This window comes from Pelophylax lessonae (genome assembly GCF_965119305.1).
Source record: "Pelophylax lessonae genome assembly, chromosome: 9".
NCBI classification, from domain to species: Eukaryota; Metazoa; Chordata; class Amphibia; order Anura; family Ranidae; genus Pelophylax; species Pelophylax lessonae.
This window is the reverse complement of record NC_138776.1, coordinates 102,273,864-102,285,919: the sequence shown is the minus strand read 5'-3', so window position 1 is coordinate 102,285,919 and position 12,056 is coordinate 102,273,864. Positions and strand designations below refer to the sequence as shown.

Sequence of the window (12,056 nt, the reverse complement as noted above, 5' to 3'; positions counted from 1 at the left end):
CCTGCTCTCTAGCTCCCTCGTCACCTCCTCCCATATTCGCCTCCAGGACTTCTCCTGAGCCTCTCCCATCCTTTGGAACTCCCTACCCCAATCTATCTGACTATCTCCAACGCTATCCACTTTTAGGCGATCCCTGAAAACTTTTCTCTTCAAAGAAGCCTATCCTGCCCCCACCTAATAACTGTTCTTTTATTTTCTTCTCTTCTTCAGCTCATCCCCTCACAGTTATTACCTTTTGTATCACTTGACCCTCCCTCTTAGATTGTAGGCTCTAACGAGCAGGGCCCTCTGATTCCTCCTGTCTTGAATTGTATTGTAACTGTAGTGTCTGGCCCAACATTGTAAAGCGCTGCGCAAACTGTTGGCGCTATATAAATCCTGCATAATAATAATAAATAATAATACTTTGTTGAAGCACCTTTTTTTTTTTACAGCACTCAGTCTTTTTGGGTATGAGTCTATCAGCATGGCACATCTTGACTTGCCAATATTTGCCTACTCTTCTTTACAAATCTCTCAGATTGCAAGGGCATTTCCTGTGCACATCCCTCTTCAGATCACCTCACAGATTTTCAATCGGATTCAGTTCTGGGCTCTTGCTGGGCCATTCCAAAACTTTAGTCTTCTTCTGGTGAAGCCATTCCTTTGTTGATTTGGATGTATGCTTTGGTTCGTTGTCATGCTGAAAGATGAATTTCCTCCTTATTTTTACTTTTCCAGTGGAAGCTTGAAGGTTTTGTGCCAATATTGACTGGTGTTTGCAACTGTTGATAACTCCCTCTACTTCAGCCCCTGTTCCAGCTGAAGAAAAACAGCCCCAAAGCATGATGCTCTTTTGGCCCTACTTCTCTTGGGGATCACAGGAGTGCACTTTGTCCTGCTCTACTGTGACTCATATTCATCCAACATCGAGGGCCAGAGCCAGCCACTCCTACTCCTTGCACAGCCCGGCGTTCCAGTGAGCACTGGAGGGGCAAAGCAGAGAGCCAGTGACTCACCGGTGCTCTGTTCACTGAAGACTGAGAACTGAGCAATCAGCAGTTTTGATTGCTCAGTTCTTGGTGTGGAGGGACATAGGGAAGATGCAGCACTGAATCAATGCTGCATTCACCTAGGAGAGTATGAATGTTTTTTTTTATCCTGAACTTTTAAGTTTTTTCTATTTGCCAGTGTCCAAGTATAACCCAATGTCTAGTAATTACAAAGTTCATGTGTCTCTCAATAGTATTCAAAGAAAAGATTTTACAGATAGTACAAAAAAAAACAAAAAAAAAAAATTTTTCCCTTACTATCAAAGCTTCTTCATGTCAAAAGAAGTTGCTTTAAGTTGAAATATCAAAATAAAATCTGGTATTTAAATTTCTGAGAATCAAATAACTTTAAATGGAATTTGTTAGTAAAAAGAAATGGACAACATCATCACTGACAGTTTTCTGAGGCCATCTGGGCTTTCCTTTCTAGTGAGGAGTCACTGACCTGGACATATGCTCGCACGTCTTCATGTTCACCTAGTTCGAGCATAGCTTTTAACTCCTGGAGGTGGTGAGACATCTAGCCTATCACTATACACCTGATGCCACAGCGTGATTTTACACTATTTGGGAGGTTTTTTTTTGTATCATGTGAGTAATTTGGAATCATGGTTTTAATAAAAGTGTGGATTATTTTGGTTACTGTACCTTTGGAGGTATTCGCCGGTGTTTATTAATATGGAGCTACATGAGAACATTTCCTGATCTTAACAACAGGACATCGGTTTATGCTATTTGTGCCAACCACAAGAGTGGAAGGCAATTGATTTTGGAGAGTGTGTACTTTGCTGGGGAGTGGAATCAGTAACACACGTGAGGAGGTGTGTGATGGAATTCAACTACATAATTGAAGATTTAGACACTCTTTCTTTCACTCTGTGGTGGACTATTTTACACTGATACACATTTTTTCTTTTCCTTTTTATCCCTTGCTGTGATATGAGGAATTTTATGTTTGATATTGTTATGGTTTTGGTTTGAATAACACATTATTAATTGTATGTTTATCAGTAATTGAGCAACACATCATAGGTTGAACTGGATGGACTGATGTCTTTTTTCAACCTTACTAACTATGTAACTATGTAACTATGTAACACACTACTGTTTGAAGTACTTTCACTTTAAATACTTTGAGATTATTTGCATTTTGATTTGAGGTGGCAGCAATTTGCATGTTTAAAAAAAAAAAAAAAACACGTTTTTATATTAGGATTTGTTCACTTAATTTAATTAATTAGTGTGGGGATCTTTGCTTTATTACATTGTGTAGAACTGTTACGCAGGGAGAAGAGCCAGGTGAGTAATGCAGAAATATGGCTGACCCAATTAACATAAATAATGACATGGAAGCTATTTTTTTTTCAATCAGTTTATCTAAAGATTAATTGAAAAAATGTGCATTCCCTTTAAAGGAGTCACACGGGGTTTCAGAAAGAAGTGTAGTCGCTAAAGTGACATTTTGTTTTGTAGTAATATTGCTGAATAATATCAAGTCTTCTAGACACGACAGATACAAGGGAAAAGACTTCACAAGTGGAAAAAATTATCGTTGATTCTATTAAGTTCATTTTATGAACAATAATACCCCACAATTTCGAACAGCTTTGTATAAAGTTAATATACCATTATTTGTTAGACATGCCAATTAAATCATCCATGGGATAACAAGTTAAATGAAATTTGCTTGCCCTATCAAGCAATTCCAAGTATACTTTGCAATCCTCTTATACAGAAGTGACCACACCCTTCCTATTTTATTTTAGATCAAAAACCAGCTTTATCCAAAATCTCCCAAGCCTCAATGATGTAATGCGTGCTTGTCTTGGAACCAATATTTTCCTGTTGTCTTTCTTTTATGACTTTAACATTGTTTTGCTCTTACTCATTCTTCTTGGCATTTAATTAAAGCTCCTTCTTTTCATTCTTTCAGTTTAATGCCCTGGTTGCAAGTAGATGGCAATTTGTTATATATTACTCAGGCTGAAGAAATCCGAGCTTACCAGTTGCGTGCCAATGGCAGTGGACTTCACAGACGACCCTATGCTGTGTTTCTGGGTCATCAGGAGGATGTATGTCGCTTTGTAGTCACCAATTCTCACATAATCAGTGGAGGAGGGTAGGTTGACATAACTTGTACATGAGACATAATGGGATGTACTGAAATTTTTTTCCCCACTGCAAGTTTCCCAGCTTGTAGGCCTGGTAAAGGTATAATTTTAAATGATATTGTACACCCCACTTTGGATACCTCTACAGGTGTGCACGGAGTTGGCATTAGTTTGTGGATCATAATTCTCCAGGTTTTCTTATGCATGTTCCTGTTTTCTACCTTAAATGAAAAACATTATTGGCAAGAGTATATCTTTGCTCTTTCAGGCAGTGACATGTTTTGTTTTTGTCCAAAAGGTGATTGTCATGACTCCCACATGCATCCCATGCTAATACAGAATTGATTCGGTCTCATTTGGTGTTACACTGAACAATATTATTTACCATTTCCCCACTGTCTTCCCCATAGACATTTTGTAGAAATAAAGGACATAAAAACAAAGGCATATAATACTCACAAGAATATGCGAGCTTAGATAGCAGAGTCCTTGGTCCTGTTATATGGCACATACTGTATATATGCCCTAATACTGTGCCAGTTCTTCCAATAAATTGTGCATGCATCTGAAAAGTATAGAAGGCTTACTATTGAAAAGCTTACCCACTGGTGCTTACAACAAAATTGTACATGGCAATCATGAATTTAATGCTTCTGGTCTCTGTCTAGAAAGTTGCAGTTCTGTACAATTATTCTAGTTTTTATAGACTACGCATCCGAATATGTTTGAGATTTGCAATATAGCTTGTAGACCCTATTAATTGTTTAAAAAAAAAAAAAAAAAAAAAGAGAAAAATAGGTCTGTAGTTTAGCAGTACATGGCTATGGCTGATAAAATTCTCCCATTAATAGCATCCAAGCTGCTATTGTTTGTCATTCTTCTGTCATAGCATTTTTAAAGGTTTTTTGATCTTTTCTGTGTAGTTTCCATTCGTCATGGAAGGTTAGCACTTTTGCCCTGACACGTAGAAATAAGACAATGTAGTTCTTCAAAGGTACAGTGTATCCAAAGCCTAAACCTAGGCTGAGGTCATGGCTTTTTGAAGATCCACACTAAAATGTCAGGGTGAGCACAGGAGAGTTAGGAGATAATCCTCTTCATAAAGGAAATAAATGGTTTGACTCTTTGTAATGCCAAGCTCTGTTGCAGTGCTTAAAGGAGAGTTCAGTGATTGAGCTTGCCGAGGCAGGTAAGAAGTGCAGCAATGCCGCATCCACTTGCGCTTTTAATGTCAGCTGCATAGAAAAAACGTTGAGACTTTGGCCTTTGAATCTTTTGCTATCCTCAAAATGGCATGAACATGATTTGGACTTTTCTGAATTCTTTATTGGATTCTTAATTGTCTCTATTTGAAAGACGTGTTCTTAGGCATGCTAGAGATTGAGAATTAGATCAATCACATCTTAAACAAAATTCTTGGAAACATTGTTGAAGACATAAAAGTGATTATCTTTAATCCTTTTAATTTAAATTTCTAGCCCTTTGAATATATTTCCTTATTTTTCAAATGTCATGCATATGGTATCTGAAGCTGGAGTTCGTTCCATTGTGCCAAAGAGCCAACAAGCTTTAAGCACCCTGGTCTTCTAATTTAAAGTTTTAAAAAAAACACTCAAGTGTTCTACAAAATTGTTTTAAAACAGTTGATTGGTATAGGGGTAGGCAAGGTTAGGTGTAGGCATATCGATACTCTTTAGGTGCTTACACAACATTGTACTTAGCAAAGCAGTTCAGTGTAGGCTTTGGAAGCACTGCTGGTAAAGTTCATCTGACCCGAAAAATTGTGGGAGGGAGGACTGCTTCAACTCCCGTATGGGCTGTGCTTTGATATCCAGATGGAGGCAACCTACTGTAAACATCAAATGTTTCTTTTAATTTCACACTTGCAATGGAAGAACAAAAGCTGGAATCTTTTTCTTACCTCCAGTTTCATAGAAAATAGAAGACCTATAGCCTTTTAGTTTTTCAGTCTATACATATTTTCAACTCTGAATACACATCCCATCATGTAATAGGTTGACCATTTGATATTTCAGTCGACCTTGGCAAACATAGATAACTAACTTATGGAAGAATTTAAATTGATGTCAGGTTTTATTGCTGTGTCCCAGTTCTGGTGATTTATTCTCACTTTCTGTTCTGATGCCAGTTGTCACTGTGACAGAAAATATAGGTATATATATCAACATTAATAATTATCACCAGAATAGGAAGTAAGGGAAAATCTCCAAATGATGACAACAGTCCTGGTGTTAACTAACAAAGTTGCGATTTCACATTGCTTTGGGAGGTTTTTGACTCCTACATTATGCTAATGCCATGTCTGTGATTTGGTGAGTACTGATGTCAGACATAGGCAGGCAACTAGCATTTTCAAAATGCAAACATTTGCTAAGGGCAGCCATAGCCATAAGAAATAGGTAGGATAGTCAGGCACTGTAATATAACTGGCAGCCCTTCCATAAATCGTAATATTTGATCTGGCTAATCATTTAAGTATGTGCTAAGCCGAGGGTAGGATGGAAGTGGCAGAAGACAAAAATGTCATGTGTATAGATAACCTAAAGGAAGCCTGTACTAAAAGAGATGTATGGGCTGTTGACCTGGAAACTGTAGAAAAAGTTTATTATATGAGAACATTTTATAATTTTATCATCCTTATTCAATTAAAGGGTATTTATAGAGGCTAATTGTTAAAGTGCACCTGATAGAAATACGTGGCCTATCCATTGCTAATCATATTTTGAAAATGCTAGTTTCCTGGCTGTCTGTGGCTTCAGTAGATTCTGAGTCACTGACCTGGATCAATTATCGAGCAAATGAAGTGAGCACACTTGACCTGCATGCCTGTTCTGGGTCAATGATGCAAAAGTACTGAAGCCATTGAATCAGTACAACAAACAAACAACCAGCTTTTTTACAAGGGGAGGCAAGAAAAGGCAGCCTACCTTTTTTCCTCATGACCGGTTTCAATTCAATTTTACTTTTACCTAAACTGACCATATAAAATAACCCTTGTGCAATTACACACATGTAGAAGAGGGAAAAATAGGGCATGTATCCTCTATGCCTCCTGAGACACTCCTCCAACATACTCTTTAGCATGCCATATATATACAGACCTGAATCAGAACATTCAGTGTCTTGTATCTCAGTCATAGTGATGCAACAGTTGGGAAGGGCCCAGACACAACATGGCTTCCTTCGAACCCCAGTCATCTTGGAGCAGGGCGGGCACAGACAATACATTATTCTGGGTGTCTGGTTTAGTAGATCAAGCCATTTGCATATTGGCAGCCATCCCAGCTTTAGAAACTGAAACAAAATTAGTAGGTTACATTTAGAGGTCAGAACAGCTCCGCCATTAGCAACTCTAGAAAAGTAGATCAGAAAAAAAAACTTCAAATACTGTATTATAAATAATAGTTGGATAAACCTAATGTGGTATTTATTGTATGTACTGTGTGTTTGAATTAATAGATATTTTGTTGTCAGAAAATGTTTTGGTTATTTTTAGGTAGGAAAGACTTTTCATTCAATCTTTCTTTGTGAATAACAAAGAAAGTCAAGACAATTCTGCCTTTTATTCAGTTAATAAATCTCTGACTCTGATCTTACTGCAGGGATGGAAAGATCGCCCTTCATAAAGTTCACAGCTCTGTCAGTATACAGTTCAGTGCACATGAGCAGGATGTGAACTGCGTGGATTGTCATGGAGGAATTATTGTCAGCGGCTCCAGAGACAGGACTGCAAGGGTAAGTCCTCTTGAAGCTGTCACTCCATCATTCCATGTGACTGCAGAGTTCCACATTTCCAGTGCACGAGAGAGATGCCTCTACTGTAAAGTACATTACTCACAACTTATGTTGAAAGTTGATTAGTTCAAAAGGTATGCATGGTGGGGAGAGCTGCCGGACATGACTGCTGCTGCAATTCTCCTGGCTATTCTTTTTTTCTCCTTTACAGAGGTCAAGCTACTGTGATCTGGATATTATTGGCAAGAAGTGAGCACTTTTTGTCAGCAGCCAAAAGTGAATTGTAGTAAAGTGAAAGATCACTTTTTATTATACGGTATAGCTTAGTTTAAGACTTTTTGTTCTATTTCCTTACCCAATTCTCTGTGTACATTTTGCTTTATCAAGTGTTACATGGTCAAGGCTAAACATACAAAGTGTATGTGGTTTCACTCGCGCCTCTGGTGTGTCTATTGTGTGTTCTCGTATATTTCTGGGAAAGCTGCAAGTCAAAAAAAACTCCAAAAAGGTATTTTTTATATATGGTAAATATGTAACTGCGCTAACCCTCTAATATATGTGGATACTAGGAATGACCCCTGTATCCAAAATAAAGTGCATTTAGTGAATTTCAAGATAGTGCATATACTGTGCATATAAAGTGCATACAAAAAACTGGCCACAAACCATATATCATATAAAATGCATAAGACCTTTTGCAAATAAAAACTTAGGCAAAATACGCCGGGTACGGCGCTGTCATACACAAACACGGCAATATGCCGCGAGGCTGCAGAGTGTTTGGAAAAAGGGGTAAGAGCGGCTCTACTTGTTACTATTGCAGAGACTGTATTTTGTGCTTGAAGTTTCATCACTATTTTTGGAGTGTTTTTCCCTCACCAAGAGTGTACGGTTTATGGCCGTTTTTTGGCTCATGTTGGTTTTTATGCTTGGAGTGGTTTTAAACTTGGAGTGGTTTTAAAGCCTGGAGAGTATTTTAAACTATGTTTTAAATAAAGGAGTTGTTTTAACACTCTACACTATGAGGTGCACTTTGTTTTTTTACATTGAGCCATAAAGCATATTAAAGAGAGAGTTCCCACCCCACCGTGGACCGCGAGTGATATCCGGCAAACCCGTTGAGGCACGAAGGAACCGGGACACCACAAAAATATTAAGCACAGTTTGATTCCCACTGGCGTATGCCACTAGTAATCAACAACATCTGGTAAGTGAGTTTTCTTACCACAAACATCACAGCAAGGTGATCGGTGAAGGGTATAACACTGAGATTGGAACACGAATAATATAAGAAGGACTTTTTGCACTACGGCACTTTTCTCTATCTACAAGTTTTTGTGGAGATCAAGGACTGTCTGATATATATTGCCAAGGTTTATTTGCCAAAGTTTTTATTTGCCTAAGTTTTTATTTGCAAAAGGTCTTATACATTTCATATAATATATGGTTTGTGGTTGGTTTTGTATATGCACTATCTTGAAATTCACTAAATGCACTTTATTTTGGATACAGGGGTCATCCCTAGTATCCACATATATTAGAGGGTTAGCGCAGTTACATATTTACCCTAAACATACAAAGCCACATCTTGCTCCATGCATTGCTGACCGGTGGCTACAATATTAAATATAATATCATTACATGGATGGTGGCTACAGTATGATAGGCATAATTACAGGGGATGTCTTTTTTAACTACACATAGGAGCTTTCTTTTGTGTGCAGATCACCCATAACAAAAGGATGACTAAAAGCAACAAGTGAATTAGGAAAACATGGAGAGGAAAGTATTTAAAGTGGAACTTTACCCATAACAATTTGATAAAAAAAATAATGTTCTTAGCAAGGAACATAAATTCATTATGTTACCAACATTAGTGTGTGCTGTAAATTGGCTCCAGTGTTTTTCCTGTTTCTTCTTGCCAGAGGCTGCCATTTTGCCCAGAGCCCCTGTAGCCCAGAGCCCCCCAGTAGCAGTAAATCTTTAGGCTGTCAGCAGATTGGCCTCTAGTGGCTCTAATTTGTGGCACAGTGCCGAAAATGGGTAATAAAAGAGCATTTGCTCAGGGTTAGACAGCATATTACCGGACTTTAAACAGTATAGGCACTTATCCCTGCAGGGATCTAGCAGGACTTAACTTTCTGAATAAAGTTCCACTTTAAATATAATTAATGAAATTAAGAATACACAATAAATGTGTTACAGTAAGAAAATGTAAAAAGTAAAACCACAAAGGTAATGGTGAAAAGGGATAAACTGAACCAAAAAGCTCTTCGCTTAACCAATATGTATTCTTTTACCAGACGTCATTCACATGTCTCATTCAATTACATTTCTCACAAATAAGAAGATTATTCCTCATAGCAGGACATTGGGCAGAGACAAGCAAATTATCCCTTTTTGCTCCAAAAGCCAACTGTACATCCAAACCTGCTGGGGAATAATACAGATACAGCCTGTAAATTGATAGCTACTTTATGAAAAAAATGGATCAAAGTTTAGTTGCCTATATTACCTAATCAGGTTTAATCTTTAAATCTTCTGTTGCATCCTAGAAAGTGACATCTACCACCTGGTTGGTTGGTGTGGGGAACAATTTTGTAGTTTTCTGCTGCTCCGCTTTAAATCAATTATAATACTAAATGCAAGGAGGACTGCATTCGAATCTTCAACACATACAAAAGCATAACCCTTTTATATATAGTTTTTTCTAATACCAATGTTTAAAAATGATCATTGTCTGTGTCAGTTCATATTACAGTACAATATACAGGAGAAGTATTACAGATCACCACTTTCTACAGCAGATTCTTCTAAATCTTTGCAGTGTGGTGCAGATTTATTAATAACAATGTCATAAAGTAGCATGTTAAAAAGATGATACACTGTAGTACACTGTGACATTCATTAAATACAGACTCTATCCTTATTACACAACGCTAGATTAACATACACATACATCTCTAATTAAATGCCCAAATACACTGCTTGATGAAAGCTAGAGCAAAGTTGTCACTTAATTGAAGGACCAAGTAAAAGCTCTATTTTTGCTGCACAAGTATAGCATAGACAAGAAAAAAAAAAAAAAGGTTTTACGTGGTCTTACCAGGCCGTCTTTTAGAAAGGTATTATACTCTTATTATTTTTTTTTTCTCTACTAGGCCCTGTCTCTTCCTTCTCCTCCCCTTGTCTGTGACCTGGGAAGCGTTACAGCACAACTTTGCATATGCCACCACAGCATGTGTAACGGTGTTCTGCTGACAGCATATGCACATTTACAAGGCACTCTGCCCCGACCAGCTGCTGATGTGCTGCTTGTACTGTTTGTACTTGACATGGCATGTGTGTATGGCACAGTCAGATTTAAGAGAAGTGCACCCCTATGTTACTTTCAAAGTAACTTTGCTTTAACCTCAAATATTTGTGACTTCAGTTTATAACTCTACTAAATGTATAGTAAATATATGGTACATATGTTTGAAGTTAAAAAAACGAAAAAAAAAAAAAAAAAACACCGCCCGTTTTATATTTTATAATTACAACTGTGTTAAAATAAAGAGTAAAGGGGATGAAACTTGGCTTATATGACCTTTTCTCTGATCCAGGCCTAAATTTGGGCTGTGTGCCTACTTTAATAGAGTGATACAGAATAGCTCACTTTTCTAAGTGGGTAAACCAATCTCATGGCTAGAGTGAAGTTGTAGAGAAATAATTTTTAATATCAGTTCAAATATAGCAATACAGTATATGTATGTAGATGTATGTGTGTGTGTGTGTGTGTATATATATATATATATATATATATATATATATATATATATATATATAAAATAATTGTTGCTCTACATAAAGATGGCCTAAGCTATAAGAAGATTGCCAAGACCCTAAAACCGAGCTGTGGTTTAACAGGATAGGTTCCACTCAGAACTGGCCTCGCCATGGTCGACTAAAGAAGTTGAGTGCACATGCTCAGCATCATATCCAGAGGTTGTGTTTGGGAAAAAGACGTATGAGTGCTGCCAGCCTTGCTGCAAAGGTTGAAGGGGTGGAGGGACAGCCTGTCAGTGCTCAGACCGTTCGCCGCACACTGCATCAAATTGGTCTGCATGGCATGTCATCCCAGAAGAAAGCATCTTCTAAAGATGATGTACAAGAAAGTCCGCAAACAGTTAACTGAAGACAACCAGACTAAGGACATGGATTACTGGAACCATGTCCTGTGGTCTATTGAGACCAAGATAAACTTATTTGGTTCAGATGGTGTCAAGCGTGTGTGGCAGCAACCAGATGAGGAGTACAAAGACAAGTGTGTCTTGCCTAAAGTCAAGCATGGTGGTGGGAGTGTCATGTTTTGGGGTTCCATGAGTTCTGCCATTCATTTTTCTACCATAAGCCGTCTCCAAAGGCGTTTCAGAGAATTTTACAGTAGATCCAACCAGCCTTACAACCGCAGACCACGTGTAACCACACCAGCCCTGGACCTCCACCTCTTCACCTCCAAGATCGTCTGAGACAGCCACCTGAACAGCTGCTGCAACAATCGGTTTGCATAACCAAAGAATTTCTGCACAAACTGTCTGAAACCGTCTCAGGGAAGCTCATCTGCATGCTCGTCGTCTTCATTGGGGTCTCGACCTGACTGCAGTTTGATGTCGTAACCGACTTAAGTAGGCAAATGCTCACATTCAAAGGCGTCTGGCACTTTGGAGAGCAATTCTCTTCACGGATGAATCCCGGTTATCACTCTACAGGGCAGATGGCAGACAGCGTGTATGGCGTTGTGTGGGTGAGCGGTTTGCTGATGTCAACGTTGTGGATCGACTGGCCCAAGGTGGTGGTGGGGTTTTGGTATGGGCAGGCGTATGTTATGGACAACGAACACAGATGCATTTTATATGCACAGAGATACCGTGATGAGATCCTGAGGCCCGTTGTTGTTCAATTCGTCCACAACTATCACCTCATGTTGCAGCATGATAATGCACGGCCCCATGTTGCAAGGATCTGTACACAATTTCTGGAATCTGAAAACATCCCAGTTCTTGCATGGCCAGCTTACTCACCGGACATGTCACCCATTGAGCATGTTTGGGATTCTCAGGATAGGCGTTTACGACAGTGTGTTCCAGGTCCTGTCAATATCCAGCAACTTAGCACA

At 38.5% G+C, this 12,056-nt stretch overlaps 1 protein-coding gene across 1 annotated transcript in view; it reads left to right on the top strand.

Moving 5' to 3' along the window:
- Positions 1-12,056, top strand: part of FBXW4 (F-box and WD repeat domain containing 4) — a 330,357-nt gene that overhangs the window by 101,217 nt on the left and 217,084 nt on the right. Inside the window, exons 3-4 of the mRNA XM_082268344.1 lie at positions 2,965-3,150; positions 6,766-6,898. Of these exons, the coding sequence (XP_082124470.1) occupies positions 2,965-3,150; positions 6,766-6,898 (319 nt within the window). The remainder of the gene's footprint in view (positions 1-2,964; positions 3,151-6,765; positions 6,899-12,056) is intronic.